The sequence below is a fragment of the Chelonia mydas genome, chromosome 1 (genome assembly GCF_015237465.2).
Source record: "Chelonia mydas isolate rCheMyd1 chromosome 1, rCheMyd1.pri.v2, whole genome shotgun sequence".
Classification (NCBI taxonomy): Eukaryota; Metazoa; Chordata; order Testudines; family Cheloniidae; genus Chelonia; species Chelonia mydas.
The window spans coordinates 226086347-226111125 of record NC_057849.1 but is presented as its reverse complement, the minus strand read 5'-3'; the positions used below and the strand labels follow the sequence as shown (position 1 = coordinate 226111125).

At 42.5% G+C, this 24779-nt stretch overlaps 1 protein-coding gene and 1 long non-coding RNA gene across 2 annotated transcripts in view; one reads left to right on the top strand and one right to left on the bottom strand.

The window, feature by feature from the left end:
* LOC122464028 overlaps nt 1-24779 on the top strand; it is a 143853-nt gene that overhangs the window by 60306 nt on the left and 58768 nt on the right. The gene's annotated exons all lie outside the window — the stretch shown is intronic.
* Nucleotides 10295-24779, bottom strand: part of SHISAL1 (shisa like 1) — a 283823-nt gene continuing 269338 nt past the window's right edge. Inside the window, exon 5 of the mRNA XM_007061762.4 lies at nt 10295-14765. Within this exon, the coding sequence (XP_007061824.2) occupies nt 14765 (1 nt within the window). The 3' untranslated portion in view covers nt 10295-14764. The remainder of the gene's footprint in view (nt 14766-24779) is intronic.

Here is a 24779-nt window from a genome sequence, read left to right as displayed (position 1 = left end):
AACAGTAATATTTCATTGGAAGCTCTGCTTTGGGCCTTGACTCTGCAGTTCTGATGCAGGCATAACTTGATTTGAAGTCAATGCGGAAATTCCCTGTATAAAGACAGCAGAACTGAGGCCTAGGTAGGAATACAGCAGTTAGACCTGAAAGGTCAGGACAGAGGATGTATTGAATATTAATATGATATACTTGCTCTTAATCTCCACCTGTGTACTTCCACCTCCCTGTAATTCATATTTGGAGCAGAGGAAGCCAAATATTTTTAAAAAAAATCTGTCGTACAAATTGCAGCACCATATTTTGATGTATTGAATCTAATTTTTGCAAACTATACTTTTTTTTTTTTGAAAATTTTAGCCATTTTCATTACATTTCTCTGCTAAACTTCATTTTTTTTTTTGCCAGCTCTTGTCATGGGTCTTTAGAGCAGGATTCTTCATTGAAATCTATAATGAGTTGGGTTTTAAAATCGGTGACCCAGTGGAACACGGAGGTACAATTTTGCTGGTGAAAAATCTGGATATTTGCTTGAAATGTAAACTCCTAGAATTGTTCAGGCAGAAAGTTTGCCTTTGTTTTATTTTAAAAAAAGGAAAACAAAAACTCCAAACCCTTTGCAACTCATCAATTTTTACTATATGTTCAGATGTTTAATATATATTTGATTTTTCATAAATATTAGTTGCTAACCATTGCTAAGGCTCCCTTTTCCACAGCAATTCTAAATATTTGCCATATCACCTACCTACATTTTGTCAGAAAACCAGACCTGACTTACAGAACTGAGAAATGTAAATTGTTCTATAGGCTCATTGAATTAAAGAGTTAATCACCAAGGTCGTGATTCAAAGCTACAGCTACTCTCACTGACCTCAACGAGCTTTGGATCCGTTCCCAAGGGCCCCAGTGCTGATTTCAGTGGCGGCAGAATGGCTCCTCAGAGCTGGAACCTCTTGCAGAATGCCTAACGCAGTGGGGGCCCGGATCTTAGGTGAGACCTCTGCATGCAAATGTACTACAAATAAGTCGTAGTAGTAACTGTAGTAAGGAGGTTGGGTTTCATGGAACTCCAAAGGTGTCTCTTGGATTTCACAGTCCTGGGCACCCAAGCAATTTGGCCACATGTAAGGAAGGCATTCCTCGTTTTTCTCTGCTGTTCTCTGTAGTTTAAGCTGCAATATGAAAAGTATTAAATATTTAAAAAATTATTCACCCATTTCTATAATAGCATAAAGTCAAAGCGGACCCCCTTGATGCCAACCCGGTCAAATTCTCATTGTCCTAGGTGCTGTACAAACATTGCTGAGCCCAAGCATTCAAACACCAGGTTCCAAAAGATTGTGATGTCTTTAAAATATATATTTTGGGAGTTTCTTTGAGGATTTTTGTGTCTTCTGGCTTTTGAGCCTTTAGCGTTCACATTTCCAATCTTTTCTTCAAAATCATGAGGGATAGAAACGTGTTTGTTTTTTTTTTGTTTGTTTTTTTTAATGAAAATTGAGATTCTCATTGTTTCAGGAGCTGGGGCTCAAAGGAAAAAACACCAAATAGCGGGAGACTCATGATTAAATCACAAGAGCTGCACTAGTGGGTCTATAATCTACAAATCTGTCTATAGAATCTAACCCTAGGCCTGCATCACAGTAGTATCTGAGTTACGGGAAAGTTGCTGTATTTGGCTCATGGGGCTATTCTGATCTAATGTCACGAGCCTGGTGAAGCTCATGAATTGGTGTCCCCCATTAAGGTACAGTCCACGATATTGGTCAGACTTGGGCTCTTTGTTGCCAGTGGTTAGAAATGCAGCATGGGTTAGAAACCTGTGCAGTGAGTAGTTTATGTTGGTTAGAGAGACGAGGTGAATGGTGAGTGGGGGTGGGGGCGAATTGTTGATCCAGCCACATTGGTACTGGCTTTTGTTTGCCTTTTCTGTAAACATCCATGTAGCCAGGTTTTGTTTACATTAACATTTGGAGGGGGGTTACTCTTATTCCTGCATGAATGTGTAAATTCATGTGAGATTGAGTGTATTCATACTGGAAGCTTTCACTCACCCAGCCTAAATATTCTGGCTTTGTGTTTTAGGGTGATGGTGTCAGGAAGCAGGAGGAGAATAGGAGTGTGACTTTCCAATGAACCAAATAAGTACAACAGAGTGGTCACTTGGTGTGAGCAGCAATGAAGAGGGGAGGGGGCGATGCTCAAATAACGCAAATGTTTCTTGTCTGGGGATATTTAGAACAAGTTTCAGCCCCACAACATGGGGACAAAAGTGTCTCCAGTGTGACTGATATTGAGGCTGGGTGTTTGGCTGGACTGCCTTATGGAATATCCATTATGCATGGCGCGTGAACATACAGTCCTGTTAACATATTGGTGCCAACCAGCTGGAGGCTGAGGGTTGCAGAAAGGGAAAGAGGTTCCCAGCCTGGGAGAAATAGGGGACAGCAAGCACAACTGCAAATCCAGGAGGAAGAGGCTTGTGACAGCAGCAAGGTGGCTGTGGGCTGATCACTGAGTATGTTCATATATTGGACTGGTAGGTGATTAAAGGCAGGGATGTACTCACCAGGAGCAGGCCACGAATGGAAGAAAGCAGAAACACGTAGTGGGTGAGCAACTCCTGCAGAGGAGTGGAAAGGTGTTGGCAGTGGGTTTTAGATGGCATATAGCTAAACGCCAGCAGCAGGTGGAGGAAAATACAGAGTATCTATAGGAATAGTAAATAGCAGCTCAAACTCAGCCCCAGAAAACCCAGAGCCCCCTGGCCAGAGCCCTAGAACTCAGGGAATTAAATGAGCCAAATAAAGGCTTGGTTTACATTCCATACTCCCAAGAAAAGTAATTATAAGTTAGTAAAGTCCACACCGCTGAGCAACACAGTTATACTGACCTGACCCCCCCCCCAACCCCCGTGTAGATAGCACTATGTCAATGGGAGGGCTTCTCTTGTTGACGTAGCTGCTGCCTCTTGGGGATATGGAATACCTATACCGACCAGAGAAGCCCTCCTGTTGGGAGCCCACCCATTTTAAAATCTGGGGGTGTCCATGTGGTTCTCCAAAAGGGGAAAGGAGAAGACTTAATTGTCCTTCATAATAGTCATGCTGTGCCTCTTTGGAGGAAGGATTTAAAAGGTTATCCAATGAGGGAAGAGAAACCACACCATATGACTCGAGTGACCATCAATTTCACAACTCACATAGCAAATTCCGAGTAATGAAGATTCAAAGCCGTGCTTGTTACCAAGGTTATGCAATTGGCAATTTGCAAAAAATGGGACATAGTTAGTTTGCCATGAGGAGTTTGACGAGCTGTAATGTTAATCATTAGTGATCACTGTAGCCAATTAGTGAGCACCATTGACAACCTCTGAAAGAAGACTCTCTTCTAGTTTGAAAAGTGTTTCACCATACGACTATCTCTAATGCAATACAGTAATGAATCCTAGTGAGTTTCCAGTATTGCATCTTAGCTTGTTTTGAAAAAGATTTTAAAAAATTGACTCCATCTGTCTGATGGTAAAAGGTTATGGTAAGGTTCTTGAAAAATAGATTATTTTCCCTCTCTTTAATTTTATTTTTAAGTTTTTGCACTTTACTACCAAAACTACGTTACATATAAATACTAATGATGAAGAGATTGCACGTGATTAATGTTAAATTGAACATTTGTTAAAAATAAAGACTTTGTTTCATATAGCATAAAACTGTTGAATTATCAAAACACAGAGTTAAAATTTTGGTCCTTAGACTTAAGCATGACTATTTTATTTTCTTGGAAGTGGATCTGAAAGCTGAAATTCCTTTCATCTCTGTCCTGCAGTATTTGTGGCTTAATAAACCAATCGGAATAATCTTTCCTTTCTAGTAGAAATAAAAGGAACTCTCAATTAAAAGGCCCAACTTTGATGCTTTTGTTTATTTATGATTTTAGGGATAATGACTGGGTAGAGGCAGTTAGGTTTTACCAGTATAATTAATTTGTCAATCAGTAGCACTGCACTATTTTCAGTAGGACACTTTAAGAAGCATTGTAAGACATTTCACTTGCTCTAAATACAGTACTTATTTAAAATCCCTAATGTTGTTCACATGATCTTGAATATTCCTTGATTTTGCAATATCCTGAAAACAGTGGGGTTTGGGAAATATTAAGGCCACAACACACACAATGACTCTGATGAATTATGAGTAGCAGTGCCTCCTCATTGTCCTGGCTCCATAGCAACTTATCTGTTTTTCTATGTGCCTGGTTTAATTAGGCCACAAATTTATTAACTTACCTGGGAATACCCAGCAATAAAGCATACAGTGCGGGCCATCGGTCTTTCCTTAATCGTTTCCACCGATGTGGGAGGATTGCAGTCAGTCCTGGGCCTTCCCAACTTGGTCCCAGCCAGCCTGTTTCTGGGAACCCGCCACTCTCCCCTCATATGGGGAGAGGGAGGCTGGAAGAAGGCGGGGGGGGGGTTCTTCCCCACTATAGCAGATGTTAGGGTGCCAACCAGCTTCCTCAGGAGAGGCCTTCCCTTAAGTAGCCTTCTAGCTCTGCATTTTCAGGGAACCGGGTCCCTTATAGAACAAGTATCTGTGCAGGACACCTGCCTCAAAGAGGCACCAGCTTCTAGTCAGTGGTCAAAGAAGAGTCCGTCTGGAGCATATAAACACAGACATGTGGTGTGCCTGGTATGTCTCTGCTCCCACTTGACAAGGGCTTCTGGCTCCCTCTTGCTCCACTCTGGTTTTGCCCCCTTGTGCCTTCCCCTTGTAACCCAGGGCAGTGGGAACCCTTAAAGGGGCAACAACCCCTTTTGTTCTTGTCACCCAGACAAAGACTCACTGCATCCAGTTGTGGTGAGCAAATTCTGTTTTTAAATTCTTTAGTGTAATAAATATCTTATCAGTTCCCATTTAAAGCCATTTCACACACTTTGAAATCATTAATGTTGACCACGTAATTTTGAATCTAAATATTCTGTCATTTTGCACTATGCTGAAAACACTGGGGTTCAGTTAATAGTAAGGCCATACACAATAATGACTCTGTTGAATTATCAGTAACAATGCTCTATCATTTGCCTTTTAAATTCTTCAGCTTTCAGAAATGCAAATGCACTCGTACTACAGAACCTGAGGTAAGGGGAATAGGGACTGCTTTGTCTTCCGAACACTTAGCATAATGGGATCTGGCTGGAGCATCTAGGTACTACTGAAATACAAATAATAAACTAAGAAGTAAATGTCAAATATTAACAATTAAAATGGATCCTTTTATTTTTGAGATACTGTATACAGGTATGAAAGCGATAGGAAGGATCAGTGTTATGGGAAGAACACACATAATTGCAATAATTCTTCCTGTTCTCTTTAAAAATATAGCTTTCAGCTTTTACTACAGCATGTTACCTGGTAGGTGTATTGCTGAAACAGCATATAGGTCATTGTATGAATATTTATTTTATACTGTATTCTACCTATTCTAAAGCATTTATATAGCATTGTAAACTTCTGATGCTTTATGGAGATAAGGCACATTCCATACCTCCAGGAGTGTGCAAGCAACATTAGACAAGAGACACCAGACAGGCCAATGGTGTGGGAGGGGGAGGGGAGAAAAAGGGAAGAGGAACGGCTTCCATTTGGCATACGTGGTGTTGAAAGGCATGAAACCCACTGTAGATCTCCCCATGTTAAAATCCAGTGTTACAGTCAAGTCTTAGTCAAGCATTTGATAAAGTAGTAAATACATGTTAGGAGTGGCCTTTTTGGGGGGAGGGTGTCGGATTTGTTTTGGTGGGCCGGTGTGTGTGTGTCATGGGACGGTGGGCTTTTTGGGGTGGAGGTTTGTTTTTGAAGAGATGGATCTGTTTCCTGGCCCCCGCTGCATGCTATGGGTCAATTGCAGATGGTTAACAGCCCCATTTTATGACAGCTGTCAGTGTCCACTGACTTTACTAAATATTGTTAAATCTTCCCTTTTTGGGAGGGGAGAGGAAGGGGAAATTGGAAATAAAATCAAACCTATTAACTGAAAATAACAATCCTTAACAAATTCAGCCAATTAACAAAACTTGCCCAAAGTGACATCTAGGGTGGAAGGGCTGTTGGAAGCTGTCAGTAATAAGTATCTCTGACCCTCGATGACTTTCTAATCACACGGCCTCTTTCTTATCCTCAAAATGGTTCCTTCTGCAGTCTGCTGAGGTGGATCTGCCTGTGCTTGTTGCTCTTAGTGGTGCGTTTCATCATTAGGGACTGGATGCGTGGGCATGCGTTCCTTTTATCTGCACAGGGACACTATCTGTAACATTCTGGATGCTGTCAAGAAATGGAGCCAGTGTCCCTGCTTGTGACTCAGAGCTTATCCCCATTCAGTCTGGTTGACTGAATGTTCATGTCCTTAGGCTTGGTTGGAGACTTTGAGTTGGTTCCCATGACTTCCCCTCTGTGGGCACTATTAAAAACATAGCACTGACATGGAGTGGTAACTGGAAACCCCAGTATTTCTGTCCTCAGGGACAGATTGTCCTTTTGTCCTTTCGTCGGTGCAGTTTGTGGGGGTGGAGAGCAGACAGGGCACAGATGGTCTCACTCTGATCCTATACACGATGTGTACAAGATCAAGAGACCACTGTAGTCACTGTCTTCCCAGGAACACAGGGACTGCTCCTTCTCTTCATCCCTTGGAGTGCACATCACCCCCAAACTGGAGGGAAGGGCCCAAGTCCTTAGTACCTCCCTCATCCTTGGTGCAATGATGAATTTGGGGTTGTGTATATTTTTCAGTGGTTCCTACTAAAGGCTCTGCTTGATAGATGCTAGCTAATACATAACTATGATACTGTAGTGTGTGTTAGTCTAAGGAGGGCAAATGGTGAGCTTCAAATGGTGCTCACTACCTAATATATAGGGCTTTCCTACAAGTAAGTGTGGCCATGTGAGGGCGTCTGAATTTTGTGAGTACGTGCAAGCCTGCTGAAGACTGTATTGGCTACAATGTTATGGTGAAATCCTGGGTTTTCATATCTGAGGTGACTCCTGTGTTTTGAGGAGTTTGCGTTATGATGTGAAAATTTGTTCTCATGTGAGACTTTTGAGAGGGTTTTTTTCCTCTGTTTGGGAATAGTGCTCCTAATTCCCTGGAGTAGGCTGAAACCCACCATTTATGCAGCGCTCACATGGCTCATTCAAGCCCCGTTAGAGCAGGGGCTTATCAGAACGGTGTGGAGAATGGCAATTTTGTTTTGTGGCAACTTTCAAGGTTTTGAAATTTTGTTTTCATTCCAGTGCAGATGTTTTTGCAAAATAGAATCATGTCAAATGTCTGTTTTTTCAGACCAAAACCTCACCCTTCCTGAGTTGAAAAGCTTTTTTGGGTCATGTCCGTCTGTCTTTCTGACTCTCACCATGTAGCCTAGTGGGTAGAGCACTGGCTGGGGATATGGGAAACAACCCAGGTTCCAATCCCTGCTCTGTCTGATTCAGAGTGATCTGGGATGAAAAACTCTGCTTTGGATCAGGCAGAGCAGAGACTGGAACCTGGGCTGTTTCCTACATCCCAGGAAGGATAAGTTTCTGCAAAATGTTTAGGGTTTGAGATTTCATCAAAAATGTTCTTACTAGTTCTGTATGCTGTGTACCTGTAGCTGTGTTTGTCCCAGGATATTAGGGAGACAAGGTGGATGAGGTGCGATCTTTTATTGGACCAACTTCTGTTGGGGAGAGAGACAAGCTTTTGAGCCACATGCAGCTTTTCTTCCTCTAGCACCACCAGAAAAAGTTTTGTTGAAAAACTCAAATCAGCTCTAGTACTATCCAAATGGACCACTGGTTTGAACCAGTGTGGCAGTGCCCATGTCTCTGAGGGTGAGAGAGTGACTTTAAAGCAGCCTTACGTTTGAATTTCCTTTTTCTTTTCACTTATTTTCATACAAATTTTAGATGAATGGTTGACATCGGATTTGACTACCTATGGGAAAGGAAGATTTTTTTAATCTGCAGACTGGGATGGAAATAAAAACCTTCCAAGCTACTGTAGACTGTTTGGAAACATTAAAGCAAATTTTATTACAGGGATTATTTTACATTACACTCACTTATTAAACCCTAAAGACATCTTTTTAAAAACTACTGTATATAAAGACAAAAGCAGTTCAATAGCAGTGTGAAACATATTTTTTGGCTTTTTTTGTCTTCCTGGCTATCATTTCAGAAAGACCACACGATTCATTATATGAAGTCAGAATATTTAGCAAACAATAAGACATGAGTAAATCCAAAACTAGATTAGTAAATTATAGAACACTTGCACATATTGAATTTAAACATCAGTTGGCATGTAAGTGATATTTTCAGTGTATTAACAAAAATGAGAAAAACACTGTAACCCTAGAATTGTAATTAGAGAACTTAAAATTTGACTGTAGACTTAAAATATGTGATTGCAGTGTCTTCTAGTGTTCATATTGTACTATTTATGAATGAAAAGTATTGGAGATTTATACAATAGTGTTTGCAAGGCTTATGAAGGAGTTACTCCAGGTTAATTGTGTTTTGAGTTATTCTAACTTTTGTGTACCAGCTTGGTTGCTAAATAGAATTGAATAACTGGCTTCAAAATCTGTTTGAAGTGTACTTTAATATGCCACTTACTAACCTCACAATTTTCTTTATGAGGAGACTCCTCAAAAATTACAGCCATAATAAAAACTTACTTATTTAGAACAGCCACTCCAATAAGCTTAAGTACACTTTGAGATCAACAGGCCAAACTGTTGGACTCCTGTTTCTTTAGTGCAATCAATACCAAGTATAAAGGATGAATAAATGTGACACAAGGCCTGGACTTTTTTACTAATTTCTTTTGTCTTATTTTATACAATAGTATTTAATTACTAGGAAGTCAGACACACATCATTTTAATGAAACATAAAATGATAGAGAATTTGTAAAGTAAGTTAGAGACAAGGAATAAAGCCTTCAGAGTATGAACAACGCCATACACATTAAGAAGGGCAGAAGTCCATTTTCAAAGGGATAGGATGGGATTAGTCACTTCCATACTAAGGTGATTTTGTGCCCCATGTTATTACATAGGAAAGGGCATAAACAAAATACTTTTTTTTTCTTTTTTTTTTGAACAAAAGCCAACATATTGTGGACCTGATCCTTAGAAGTGCTTAGGTTTGCCAACTTTCTAATTGCACAAAACTGAGCACCCTACCCCAGCCCTTCCCTGAGGCCCTGCCTCCTGCTCACTACATTCCCCCTCCCTCAGTGGCTCGCTCTCCCCCATCCTCACTCACTTTCAGTAGGTTGGGGTGTGGGAGGGGGTGAGGCCAGAAATGAGGGGTTCAGGGTGCAGGAGGAGGCTCTGGGCTGGGGCGGGGATTAGGGTGTGGGCTCTGGGATAGGGCCAGGGATGGGGGTTTGGGGTGCAGGAGGGGGCTCCAGGCTGGGGGGTGGGGCAGAGGGGTTCAGGGTTTGGGAGGAGGCTCTGGGCTGGGGCAGGGAGTGAGGGCTCCCATCTGTGGGTGCAGGGTTTGGACTGAAGATTAGGGCCTTGGGATGCAGGAGGGGGCTGCTGGGTTTGGGAGGTAGGGCAGAGGGGTTCAGAGTGTGGGAGGGGGCTCTGGGCCAGGGAAGTGGGTTGGGGTGCAGGGGGGTGAGGGCTCCATTTGGAGGTGTAGGCTGTGGGGTGGGGCTGGGAATGAGGGGATTGGAGTACAGGAGGGGGCTCTGGGTTTGGGAGGGGGTTCAGGGATGGGGCAGGGGGTTGGGGTGCAGGATTACCTCTGGTGGCTCCCGGTCCACGGTGCAGCGCGGGGGCTAAGGCAGTCTTCCTACCTGTCCTGAGTCTGCGCTGCTCCCTGGATGCAGCCAGCACTGCAGGTTCAGATCCTAGGTGGAGGGACAGCAGGCGGCTCTGCGTGCTGTTCTTGCCCATGGGTACAGCCCCCACAGCTACTGTTGGCTGTGGTTCTCGGCCAATGGGAGTGTGGAGCTGGTGCTCGGGGTGGGGGTAGTGCGTGGAGCCCCATGGCTCCCTGCGTAGAAGCCAGATCTGCTGGCTCTTCCGGGGTGCAGTGTAGAGCCAGGACAGGTAGGGACTAGCCTGCCTTAGCTCCGCAGAACCGCCGACCGGACTTTTAATGGCCCATGGATTTTTAATGGCCCAGTCGGCGATGCTGACCAGAGCCACCAGGGTCCCTTTTCCACCGGGTATTCTGCTCGAAAACGAGACATCTGGTCACCTTAGAAGTGCTGAGTGAATCAGGCTCTTAAGGTAAAAGTAAATGTAGAATTTGGTGTAATTTATTTTGCTTTTGCTGTAATCATTTTACACTAGCTAAAAGTAGAGAACTGTTGGAGCACAGCCTTATTTGATGATGGCTGATATATTACAGATATTGTTTACCTAGTCATTGCTTTTCGAACACTTCAGAATACGAAAGATGGGGACAGTGGGGGGAAATTTACCTGTGATACATGTGTTTTGTTTTAGATTAAGGCTGAACTAATACTCGTTTTAGTCAAGATCCAATGTTCAAGTACAATATATAGGCTATAAGCTGGTTTTTTTAACTGATGCTAGATGAACTGTTGTTCCTCTGTTATGATATGGATTTATCCACATGTGTAAATTTGTAGGCAATATGAAAACTTCAGCCAGTGAGTATCTACCGAATATCAATCTGTCTGTACAGAGATTTAAAAAAAAAAAAAGCACATCACTTACAATGTGTACACATACCAGAAATAAAGCATAAAACTGCTCATTAATAACACACAATTCCCAAAGGGAAAAAACCCTTACAAAATCCAGTAAGACACACAAACCAGTATCTAGTACAAATTCCTTCATGAACACAAGCTTTTTACAAAGATCTCTATGGTGGCAATAACCTCACAATAAAAATAGGTAGTTCTAAACAATACTTAGGAAGAGTTTGCTTTTCTTGTTCTGAAGGAGACCATTTGAATGACTATGTACAGGAAACAATTCTGTTGATTGTAAAGTTGCCGAGTTGCAGAAAATAGTCATTTATTTTAATGGATAATATTCGCTGTGGGCCTGATTCTCACCCTGTTGTAAGTCCAGAGTGACTCCATTGAAGTAAATGGAGTTACCCTGGGGTAAAATGGTGCTCAAGATCAGAGTCTAGCCCAGAGAATCCATTTTATGTTATGCAAGGTTAAAATCAATCAGCTGAAGTTTGGAAACTGCTATTGGTATCTGACACATTTGTTTCACTATTACTAAAATTGAGACCTGAATGGACAAAACTCGAGACTGCTACAATTAAAGGGACACCAAAAATCTGAAAACTATTAATTTAAGAGAAGTGAGTTCTAAGGCTCACTCACTCCTGCGTCCCTTGGCCAGCTTTTGTGATTTTTACGATCCTATTCTTCTGTTCTTTAACAGTCTCACTCTCATTGCATGAAAGATCCAGACAAATGAAAGGGGAAATTGCCTCTACAGGAGAAACAGAGAAACTGATTACATACAAAGGTCTGGTCTACACTTAAAAAGTTAGGGTGACCTAGCGAAGTGGCTCAGGGGTCTGAAAAATCCGTACCCTCGAGCAATCTAGTTAAGCCAACCTAACCCATGATGTAGACAGTGCTAGGTCAACGGAAGAATTCTTCCATCAACCTAGCTACGGCTTCTTGGGCAGGTGGATTAACTCTGGCTGACAGGACATCCCCTCCCGTCGAATTCGGTAGTGTCTGCTCTGCAGAACTACAGCGGCACGGCTGCAGCGCTGCACTAGTATTTCAAGTTTAGAGAAGCCCAAAGTGCAGGCAGGCCTGTAAAGAAAACAAACTGGAAAAAATAGTGAAATAACTTTTCTCTCGTCTTTCATTGACAGTAAGCACACATGCTTCTTGTAGTAATATAGTCGTTAAAATATTACGGAGAAGTTTGATTTCTAAGTTGGCTTTGAAGTCTGACATTCCATCCTTAATTCAGCCTGTTGTGCTGAGGTAGGCATCACCCAGTGAACGATGCGTAACAGAGTGTGCTGGTCTAAGAACCCTGCAATTCTCAGAGGATCAGCAGGCCTGATCCTTGGAAGTGCTAAGTGCCTCTCTTACTATTCCTGTTTGTAACAAATCGTTCCCAAACTTCGGTAGACTTGATCCTGTGGTACCTTACGTGTGTGTGTCAGGTCCATAAAGAGTGGAAATGCTATGTTACTGCTGTGATGGAGGGAAAGGAATAAGTAGCCAAAAACGTGTGCAAGGAGACTCTGTGTGTTGTAGATATAACCTCGGGGGGGAGGGGGGGTTGGTCTTTGCAAGCGAAGGCAGATAGGAAAAGAAAAGGAGGCATGTTGCCCACAGAGGCATGGCCAGAATCAATGTTACTTCTGGCTACATGATTTTTCCAGCCTTTATGGCAAGTTGGGAATGAGGCATCCATCTCACAGCTCTACTGTGTGTATTCTCCCTTCCATGCAAGCACAGCCCCTTTGCTCAGGCTAAATACTATTTTTGCAAAAACCCAATGCTGTATTGTACCAGTATCTGAAAACTCTCTATAATGCCCCTTTGATGGAGCTCTTATTGTCCCAGCTTCAACTAAAGTGCTTTGAATGGTATCATGAAATGCTATTTTAGAAAACTAAAAGCTCTGTGGTTTAAAGTGAATTGAGAATTTAAAAAATATTGACTCCCTTTACTACATTTGCCACCATGTACAATACCACAGTACATCTTTAAAGGCTCTAGTATGGCTCTACAAACTGAATCACGTGTGGGGAAGAAGGGGGGCATCAGAGTACCCCTCACAAAGGGGATGCTGCAGGCCTTCTGCATGGAGCAGGAGCAAGTCCAATGGCTGCAAGGGTGCTGAGGGGGAGCATGCTTACCTGTAGCACTTGCTACACCTTTTCATTGGGTATAGCATGCTCTTCCCCACAGTGATACTTTGCATTGACTGGTTGGCATGCAAGGAGGTGGGACATGGAGATGTCCCGTCCTCCTCAGGCAGGCCTCCTCTCAGAACTGGACTGCTGCAGGCAAGATTGGCTGGCTTCCCCTGCTTCTGCTCTCCAGAACAGACACCTCTCTGTGCCTTTTCACTATCTAATGCACTTCTGCAAGGTAGCCATAACTTGGCCCAAAGTGTCCCGTAATAATGTATCCCTTAGCTGTTAAGTAGAAAAAGAAAAATGCTCTCAATTCAAAGAAGTTTGAACAGAAGACTTCGTGTTACTCAGTAGACATGGAAAGCGTTCCTGCTATTGATGATGCTCTCAAATATATGCAGCTAAGTCACAGTCAGATCATTTGGTGTTGGTCGGAATAATATTAGCCATCCTGAATTAGTCTGGCACTAATGTGGCTGTGTTGAGTACTGTGATTCCAGAGGAATTCCTCTGTTTGGTTGTAGTCACCAGGTGCTCTGTATAAAACCATGTCTTGCTGCATGACTTAATTTCACAGGAATGATTGATATAAAATGGGTGGCCAAACTGTGGTTCGTGAGCCGCATGCACAGTTAAAGTGCAGTTCACGGAGCCCTCCCTCCCCTGTTCTCCACCTACCAGACTGGGAGAGGGGAGCTCAGGGCTCCCGCCCTGCGGCAGGGTGGTAGGCCTAGGGGCTTCTGCCCTGCGGAGAGGGGGATCTCTGGGCTCTAGTCTCGCTGGAGGTGTCTGCTGGGGCTCAGGGCTTCAGCCCTGCTCCTGCTGAAGCCCTGAGCCCCAGCAGGTGCGCCCAGCTCTCAAACTTCTGAAGATTATTTTATGTGGCTCAGAGGGTCAGTACATTTGGCCACCCTGATATAAAATATATTTTATATGTCTTCAGATTAAATCCCTACCATAAAATAGAGTCAGGCTATTGCAACACGCAGTGACTCAGTATCCCATTGCTGTTCTGGCTTGCAAAGCAATCCTCCCATTCCTGAGGGGGATAAATTATGAGACCAATCAATTGCTGAATAACTATCGCCCTGAGGGGATTGGATTATTGCCTTGTAAAACAGAGGAGTAGTGGTGTTATTGCTATTGTAATCTGAGGGATTTTTCTTTTCATTTCCTATCAGGTTGAGGAAGGGGAGAGGTTGTCCTTTTTAAAATTTTTGTACCCTCCTCTGGAGGGCAAGTACAGTTGAGGCCACTTGTTGTGCTCAAGAATTTCATGATGTCATTCCAGTCTCATTGCTGTGAATAAAATGTCCAGAATCAGGGACTGAAATGACTACTACCCTGCACTCTGATTGGATGAGGGGTCCCTTTGTATTGTGAGGTGTGATTGAGGGAACAGTGACGGGGAATGTCAGCATCTACTCTATTGTGACATATTCACCAGAGAACTTTGGAATAACTCACATTCATTATTCTGACACAGATTAGGCTCAAATGGCAATTGATGGATGGGGAGGCAAAGAAAGTTGATCTGCCAAAGGTTTGTTTTGTTGTCCTTGTCCACCTTGGCTTGGATCTTGCAAGAGCAACTTGTATTTCACTGTATTGAGCTTTCCATCAAATACGATGTCTCCTTTCAAAATAATAATCTTGACCTAAAATTAAAATATTGCTTACAGATGGTTTTCTGAACTCTTTCAACATTGTTTTTGTAAGTTGATAGGAGGTGATTCTTGTCAGATGTCTTGACCAAACTCCATCTTGCAGTGTCATCTTTGTTTGTTTGTTTGTCTGTCATTCACGTGGATAGTTGGCTCTTGAAAGCTGCTCGCTGCATTCTAAACTCACCTCTCCCATCTTGAGGCACATCATTATAGTTTTCTGAAAAATATAAGAATGTTTGCCTGTAAGTGTCAAGAAGACAGTGTAATGGGAAATAGCTTAACTGTAAACCTGTATTGTCTCATTGTTTGTTTTAAAACAATCCCTTCTAAGTAGAGCTGAACAAATAATTGATATTTTTAGTTTGGTGGTTGAACTGAAAAATCTGAGGGTGGGGGAGTTTGTTTTGAATCAAAACTGAAATGAAAAACTGGGGAAAAAAAACAAACAAACAAGTTGAGGTTGATTTCAAAATGACATTTTCAAAACTATTTGATTAGTTCAGGTGCCCTAGAAATGAACTTTTCAGTAAATTTACTATTTGCCCAATTTTTTTTGTTCAGCTCTTCTTATAAGGACCCTGATCTTGCAAATACTTTAGCACATGCGTAACTGATTAATTTAAGTAGTCCTACTGATGAGTTTGATTAATCAGCTGTGTAAGAGCTTGCTTAGTTGGAGTCTAAAACAGACACTAACATTCGTTTCCTTCCCAAATTTCTCCTCCTCCATTGTGGATGACAGTTGTCAATACTGATTTTCTTGCCCAAGAACATGACAAGGGGACAGTAGCCTTTTTGTTTGTTTGTTTTGTTGTTAATAAGAGCATTACATATTTGTCTTGAAACGCGAAGGAAGAAACACATGTAGCGTGAATTACTAGCAAGTTGAATTTAAAAAAAAATCACTTTAAATAAAAAAAATTGGATTTTCTTTATATTACACTTCCTTAAAAAAACTCTTTAAAAATTGAAATTGTAGTAAGTTTAGACCTTAACACATGTCAATCTATGAAATAATTTTAAATTAAATTCCCAAAATAATATTAAGTGGTAAAATTTGGTAGTAAATTTTAAATGTCAAATCACAGAATTTGAGGAAGCCAGTGGCTAAGCATCTGGAACCAGAGTTTGACAGCTAAACCAGCTTCTGACAGCAGTATCCTCTTCTGTAGGTGCAGAGAGAATTTCAGTTTACTAAACTAGTTCAGTTCAAAGACTACTTCATTCAAAATTAAGAAACCAGTTGGGAGTTGCAAAAGCAGGAAAGCTTGTTCTCCTCTTCCAGTGTATGAATAAAAGCTTAGGTGTGAAAGGATGAGATCTAAAATCTTGAAGGCCATAGTGACGACAAAGAATTTACTAAGGATAATACTTCCTTGGTTTAATAAATCAGTTAATTTTAAATGCAAACCACGTTGTGATACATTTTTCTTTTATATCCAGAACACTTAAGGTAGCTTTATTGAATTAAAAAAAAGCAAAATGCTGCTTTTTGCATTTTTAATTGAACTTAAATGTCAATTCAAACACAGCTTGACACAAATCGTAAGTAAAAGATTAGCCATCTAGTAAATAGAAAATGCTGAATGATGCATTTCTCAATATAATAAAAATGTAAAATTAAGAATCTGAATGAATGTAAGTCAAGCTATATAATTGATTAAATAAATGTGTATAGATGCTCTCTTTCCTCCTGGTTAGCAAAAAGAAGAACCAAACCCATGTAAAGGTTATATTTAATTGCAAATCCGTGTTTTAATAGTTACTAACCAATGAGGATCAACTTTGTTTAGGAAAATAATTAAAAAGTACAAATGCAAAACATAATTAAAATGGATTATTTAAATAAAAGCTTCCTGCTTGCTGATTTTAAATCATGATGAAAATCAGTGATTTAAACCATTTTGATTTAAATCAATCCACCTTGGCTACTACAGTTGATCTAGTAAATATTAATACTTGTAGAACACGCTCTAAAAATACCAAGTATGTGGACCTGTTCCTCTTGTGAGTTAATATCACTAACCTGAGCGGTCTCATTGGAGCCACTGGGACTATTGGCCTGACCAAGTTTTACTCGTGTGAATAAAGGCTGAAAGATAAACCCCTATATAAGTGCTAAATATTATTCTTACTGATGTTGTTAATACCTTATGCATGGGGCACTGACTAGGAAACTAGTGTCCAATCCAGATACTCACTCTGCCACTGACTTATTTTGTGGCCTTAAGAAATCACTCCATGTTTCTAAACAGCTATTAGGATATTTATTTACTTTGCTCACATAACCCTTGAGAGGGTTATTCAGTCTGACAATAACAAATGCTATAAATGTGCTAGGTGTTATCAAGTATACAGTCTTTGCAAATGGCTGTGGGCCTGATCCTGAGAGGTGCTGAGCACTTGCAAGTCAATGTTGTTGATTATTTACTACAGACATAAAGTAAGAGGAACAGTCTGCCTCAAAGAGCTAAATGGACAAAGAATACAAAAGGTAGAGGAGAAAGAGGTGAAGTGACTTGATCCAGGTCACACAATACTTCAGTAGCAGAGCTCAGAGAAGAACCTGGGCTTCCTGATTCCCAGCCCAGAGCCCTATCTATTAGTCCATGCTGCCTAAGGGTTGGGAGTGATCAGTTCCTCTCTGGATGTGGCCAGTGTCAAACGTTGCTCAGAACAATGACGTGTAGCATAAATACCTAGTCTAGATCAATACATAGGGAAATAATGTAGATTGCATTTTGGGATAGGCCAAGCTTAAAAATCTTCCAAGGAGCAAAATACACTTTATTATAGTTTGCCATAGCATATGTCGGCTGAGGCACAATATATATTGTTCTAACCCTAATAATACTCATTTACTTAACCTAAGAATGGCCATACTGGGTCACACCAATGGTCGATCTAGCCTAGTATCCTGTCTTCTGACACTGGCCAGTGCCAGACGCTTTTGAGGGAATGAACAGAGCAGGGCAATTATCGAATAGTCCCAGCTTCTGGCAGTCAGATGTTTAGGGACACCCAGAGTAAGTGGTTGCATCCCTGACCATTCTGGCTAATAGCCATCGATGAACCTGTCCTCTGGGGACTTATCTTATACTTTTTATGAACCCAACTATACTTTTTGGCCTTCATACCATCCCCTGGCAATGGGCTCCACGGGTTGACTGTGTGGTGTGAAGACATAATTCCTTATGGTTGTTTTAAACCTGCTGACTATTAATTTCATTAGGTGACCCCTGGTTACTGTGGTGGTCACTTTCTCCACACCATTCATGATTTTATAAAAAGAAAAGGAGTACTTGTGGCACCTTAGAGACTAACCAATTTATTTGTCTCTAGTCTCTAAGGTGCCACAAGTCCTCCTTTTCTTTTTGCGAATACAGACTAACACTGCTGCTACTCTGAAACCTGTCATGATTTTATAGAGTTTTATCATATCCGCTCTGTTGTTGTCTGTCTTCTAAAATGAACAGTCCCAGTCTTCTTAATCTCTCCTCATACAGAAACTGTTCCGTACCCCTAATAATTTTTGTTGCCATTCTCTGTACTTTTTCTAATTCTAGTATAGCTTCTTTGAAATGGGGCAACCAGAACTGTGTGCAGTATCCAAGGTGTGGGCATACCATGGATTTCTATAGAGGCGTTGTTATATTTTCGGTCTTATTATCTATCCCTTTCCTAATGGTTCTTAATGTTCTGTTCGCTTTTTGGACTGCTGCTGCACTTGGAGCAGATGTTTTCAGAGAACTATCCATGATGACTCACAGATCTTTCTTGAGTGGTAACAGCTAATTTAGACCCCTCATTTAAACTGATAATTTATTCCTACCCTTTGTTTCCTGTCTTTTAACCAGTCACTGATCTATGAGAAGACCTTTCCTCTTATCCCATGACTGCTTATTTTGTTTGAGCCTTTAGTGAGATACCTTGTCAAAGGCTTTATGACAGTCGACAAACACTGTATCCAGAGGATCACCCTTCTCAACATGTTTGTTGACATGCAACCTCAAAAATGTGAATAGATTGGTGAAGCATGATGTCCTTTTACAAAATCTGTGTTGATTCGTCTCCAACATACCGTGTTCATCTACATGTCTCACAATTTTATTCTTTGCTATAGTTTCAACCAATCTGCCTGGTACTGAAGTTATGTTTACCAGCCTGTAATTGCTGGGGTCGCCTCTAGTGTGTTTTTTAAAAATTGGCATCTCATTAGCTATCCTCCAGTATTTGGTACAGAGGCTGATTTAAGTGATAGATCACATTCCACAGTTAGTAGTGCTGTAATTTCATATTTGAGCTCCATCAGAACTCTTGGGTAAATGCACTCTGGTCTGAGTGACTTATTTCTGTTTAATTTATCAATTTGTTACCAAACCTCCTCTATTGACACCTCATCTGGGGCAGTTCCTCAGATTTGTCACCTAAAAAGAATGGCTCCGGTGTGGGAATCTCCTTCCCATCCTCTAAAGTGAAGACTGATGTAGAGTTTAACTTCTCCTCAACAACCTTGTATTCCTTGAGTGCGGTACATAAGCACCCTGACTTTCACAATAAGCCAAAAAACAAGCTAATGCCATTTCAAAACCAGGCCAAAACAAGCCAATCCCTAAGAACCCTAACACTCTATGTGACTAGATCCCCCATGCATGCAGTCTGGGACTGTGGTGGACCTGCTGTGCACCCCTAACTTTCTCCCCCCCCACCCTTGTCCCTTTCCCCTGCTTACCGTCCTCCCCTTGCCTCTGATTGCTAGGAGCTGATCAAAAAACAAACAAAAAAGAAGCTACAAGCCAAAAACTAGCCAACAAGCAATTCACAGCCAATTAAGCCAAAAACAAGCCCAATTTGTGCATTTTTTTTGTGTGTGGGGGGTGGGTTTGGCATGTCTGCCAATGGCCCCAGGGATTGTTTGGCACGCTTCCTGCTTTTGATGTGTTTAAAAAAAATGCTGTTAGTTTTAGTGTCTTTTGCTTGTTACTCTTTAAATTTTTTTGGCTTGCCTAATTATACTTTTACATTTGACCTACCTGAGTTTCTGCTCCTTTCTATTTTCTTCAGTAGGATTTGACTTCCAGTTCTTAAAGGATATCTTGTTTTACTCTAACTGCCTCTTTTACTCTGTTTAGCCATGGTTGGTCATCTTACAGTTTTTGTGTTTTTTTTAATTGGTTTTGGTGGATATACATTTAGTCTGAGCCTTTATTATGAATTTTTAAATACTTACCATGCAGCTTGCAGGCATTTCACTCTTTTTACTAAACCTTTTAATTTCCATTTAACTAGCTTCCTCAGCTTTGTATAGTTCCCCTTTTTGAAGATGAATGCTACCAGGGTATTTCCCCCTTACAAGGAGGTTAAATTTAATTACATTATGGTCACTATTATTGAGTAGTTCAGATATATTCACCTCTTGGACCAGATCCTGTGTGCCCCTTAGGACTAAATCAAGAACTGCTTTTCTCATTATGAGTTCCAGAACTAGCTACTCCAAGAAGCAGTCATTAGCGGTGTTTAGAAATTTCATCTCTGCATCCCCTCTTGAGGTGACATGTACCCATCAATATGGGGTTAGTTGAAATCCTCCATTATTATTGGGTTTTCTGTTTTTGTAGCCTTTCTAATCTCCCTGAGCATTTCACCATCACTGTCACCGTCCTGGTGAGGTGATAGGTAGTAAATTCCTACTGCTATATTTCTTCCAACAGAAATTGGTAGTTCTTTATCTTTTGGGTATTCACAGGTCTAGGTGCTACATTATTGAGCTAACATTCCATTAATGCAGTGTAAAGAAATCTATGTTTATAGACCCAAAATTTCTGTGGGAATTACTGTTTGCTTCTATCTAGTAGACAGCTACCTGTCAAATCAACTCAGAACATAGGGCTTGATTCACCTTTTTGTTACTCCATTCTTATGCCAGTGGTAATGCTGTTGAAATCGCAGTAATGAATCAGTCAGGATGTTTCTTTGTTTGCTGTATGATCTGGACCGTCTGCTCTCATGCATAATGAGCAATGGTGTCTTAGAATCTTGTGCAAAGTAATCCTGTGCGATATGCTTCATCTACCATGTGCCCTTTGAAGAGGTAAACTGTGGGTCCAGAACATCCACATGGTCGGAGTTCTGGGAGGGAGTGTAAACACAGCCTATGAGGGAGTCTGCGGTTCAGCACTGGTAACAAGGATGGGGCAGTTGGATGGTAAACTGGGGCTGGGAATGGGGATGTGCAAGACAGAGGATCAGTGCTCCAAGAGTGTGTCTAAGGACCTCAAGCTAGGGGCAGTGCCTGGACTCATTTCAGACTCCCAAGGCTTAAAGCGCTTGAACCCACTCACAGGAGTCTGGTGAGTGGTCAAGAGGGGGCACTCTCCTAGATCCGTGACACCTCATAAGAACACAAGAATGGCCACACTGGATCAGACCACAGGTCCATCTAGCCCAGTATCCTGTCTTCCGACAGTGGCCAATGCCAGGTGCCCCAGAGGGAATGAACAGAACAGGTTATCATCAAGTGATCCATCCCCTGTCGCCCATTTCCCAGCTTCTGGTAAACAGAGGCTAGGGACACCATCCCTGCCCATCCTGGCTGATAGCCATTGATGGACCTATCCTCCATGAATTTATCTAGTTCTTTTTTTAACTTTGTTATAGTCTTGGCCTTCACAACATCCTCTGGCAAGGAGTGCCACAGGTTGACTGTGTGTTGTGTGAAGAAATATTTCCTTTTGTTTGTTTTAAACCTGCTGCCTATTAATTTCACTCCAGTGTCACTGGGTGCTCAAGATGGACAGTGTTCACTGAATGGGTAGCTTTCAAGATATTTTGTTTTGTCATTCTCCTTATGCGTGAGCAATCTGAATTCTAGCATTTCCTACTTTTGAATGCTTAACTTTGCAACCTTAATATTCTTGTAATGTGGCTTTTTGGATGTAATTTCCAAAGTTTTGTAAAACCTTTTAAAAAAGAGAGGGATTAGGAATGTATTCAATTAAGAAACAAACCCAATGCTTCTTAAACAGAGGTTGTCAGTTGGAGGCACTCTTTGCACTGCGACTCACTTAGTCCTGCATGTGGTCAGTACCTCCCCTTTTCTCATTCCTCAGGATGGGATTCTCATATATAGCAGTTGAATGGGGCAGAGACTCACAGAGTTAAACAGCTAACTAAGCACTATAGGTGGGATTTCAAAAGCTGCTAAATTACTTAGCGCTTGTGCACTATGGGGGAGTGATTTCTAAAGTTCACTATCATGTTGGGCATGAATAGGTGCATAGAGACCCTGCTGGTGTGCACTAAAGGTTCCCTATCTCTATGTTAAAGCACACTAGGAAACCTTTAGTTTCCTTGAGAAACTCTACATGTACCAATTTAATGTCACTCACCCCCCCCCCACCCCCCCGCATTGTGCACATTACCCCACCATGCAGGCATGCCCTTAGGTGCACAAGTCCCAGTGACTTTCAGTAGAACTTCTACCTTAGCTGGCCATCTCACTCCATCAAGGCCTGTGCAGGATTCTTCAGCTGTGGTACCCAAATGCAGGTTCTGAGGGGTCCAAGTTATGAAAGCTATGTATTTTTGGTACTTATATGGTCTTTTGGGTACTTATATTACTGTAGTGCCTGATCATCTTACAACCTTTAAAGTATTTATCCTCACAGCATTCCTGTGCGGTACGGACGTTCTATTATGCTCATTATACATTTTGGGGAAGTAAGGCAAAGAGACAGTAAGGGCTTGTCTGTACAGACGTTCAGTTCATGGCAAGCTGGGGTGTGAGCCCACCCCTCAGTAGTCTGCTGCAGACTTAGGGCAAGTCTATGCTACAAAATTAAGTCAACGCAAGTTATGTTGATGTGCAGCCACCGTAGTAATTACATTGCTTTTATATAGCCACACTACTCTCCTTGTATCAGTGGTGTGGGTCCTACCTGCCAGTGCTTGCATCAATACCATGGGTAGGTATCCCACTGTGCAACTCGCCACCATCTAGCACAGGCTGTTTTGGGGGAAGGGTTTGCAATGCCCCATGGGGGCAAATGAGGCATGCAGGCATAGGCACCCACTATGGGAAAAAAATTAGCAGGTGCTTAGCACTCACCGGCAGCCAAGCTCCCCTCCACTCCCATCCGCCGCCGGTCCTGCCAATCAACTCCTCCCCCTCCCTCCCAGTGCCTCCTGCACACCGTGGAACAGCTGTTTCATGGCCTGCAGGAAGCGCTGGGAGGAAGGGGGAGGAGCAGGGATGGGGCAGAAAGAGGAGGGGATGGGGCAGAAAGAGGTGGGGCTGGAGTGGGCGTGGGGGCTTGGTGGAAGGTGTAGAGTTTGGGCAGGGCCTGAGTTTGAGCACCCCTAGGAAAAATCAGAAGCTGGCACCTGTGCATGCAGGGGTGACTGGGAACATAATTTCAGTCTCCCATGATGCAGTTTTCTCCATCTCCTAATGTTATCTGCACCTCATAACATTTCAGGACTCTTTTCCGAAGCCCCACAAACCCGCACGTCCACGATCTCTGCGAGAAGCATGGATCCTGCCCAGCTTTGTGCTGTTGTGGTGAGTGCTGCAAGCACAATCTGCCTGATCCTGCAGTATTTGCAGAGCGGCCAGAGGAGCAGTGGGGAAAAGTAGCTCGCTGTGGGACATAGAAAGAAACCATTCTTTTCCAGGGGGTTGCTGGCATTCATGGAGCAGCTGCAGACGGTGGAGTGCTGGGTCTGGGCCTGAGAAACAAACACTGACTGGTGGGGTTGATCGTTGTGCAGGTCTGGGATGACGAACTGTGGCTGCAGAACTTCTGGATGTGAAAGCTGCATTCCTGGAAGTGTGTGCAGAGTTCGCCCCAGCCCTCTGGCGCAGCCACGTCAAAATGAGAGCTTCTCTGACAGTGGAGAAGTGATTGGCCATCGCTGTGTAGAAGTTTGCAATGCCAGATTACTACCGATCAGTCATGAATCAATTTGGAGTAGGGAAATCCACTGCAGGGGCTGCTGTGATGCAAGTGTGCAGGGCCATTAATTGCGTCCTGCTACAAAGAACTGTGACTCTGGGCAATGTGCAAGGCATACTGGATGGTTCTGTGGCAATGAGGTTCCTGAACTGCGGTGGGGTGATAGCTGGCATGCATATCTCTATTTTGGCACCAGACCATCTTGCCACACAGGACATCAACAGCAAGGGCATCAACAGCATGGTGTTGCGAGCCCTAGTGGATCACCAGGACGTTTTACTGACATCAGTGTGGTCTGGTCAGGGAAGGTGCATGATGCACACATCTTTAAGAACACAGGCCTGTTCAGAAATCTGCAAGCAGGGACTCTCTTTCCAGATCAGAGGATTACCACTGGGGATGTTGAAACGCCAATAGTGATTCTGGGAGACCCAGCCTACCTCTACTCCCATGGCTCATGAAACCGCACGCTGGCCACCTCGATAGCAGCAAGGAGTGCTACGACTGCAGGCTAAGCAGGTGCAGGATGAAAGTTGAATGTGTCTTTGGGTGTTTGAAAGGCCGCTGGCACTATCTATGCAAAGATTAGACCTCAGTGAAAAAAATATTCCAATGGTGATAGCTGCCTGCTGTGTGCGTCATCATATGTGACACAAAGGGGGAAACGTTTCCAGTGGAGTAGAGGGTGGAGGTGGAATGGCTGTCTGCTGATTCGAGCAGCCAGATACAGGGCTAAAGAGGAACTCAGAGGAGAGCTATGTGGCTCAGGGAGGCTTTGAAAGGCTATTTTAATAGTGAGCCACAGTAATGTGTGCACTGCCTGGTGTGATTTTTTGTTTGTTTGTTTTTGGTTTTTTGCACCCCAGTATAAACCGTGTAATGTGTGCTGTGTGTGTAGTAATGTAACGTTGCAAATGCACCTATTGCTATTAGCTATGAATGTCGGCCCCAGCCAGCATATGATAGGAACTAATACAATGATTAAGTTTTCATAAATAGACTTTTATTCCAGACCACTGCAAACAGACATACAGTAAGTGAATGAAACTTTATAAATACAGGGAAGAGAAACCTTGGAAGAGGAAAGAAGTCATTTTCCTTTCATAAACACACACACTGACTTGTAAGAAACACGGTTGGTGTAAGTGCGGCTGTGATTGTCTGTACTCACCCCTGGGGTGGAGTGGTAGGGGTAATGCCGTGGCATCCAGGGCCATGGCATGTGGGGTGTGTGTACGGAGGCCCAGAATGTAGTTCTCTATGGGCTACAGAGGGAG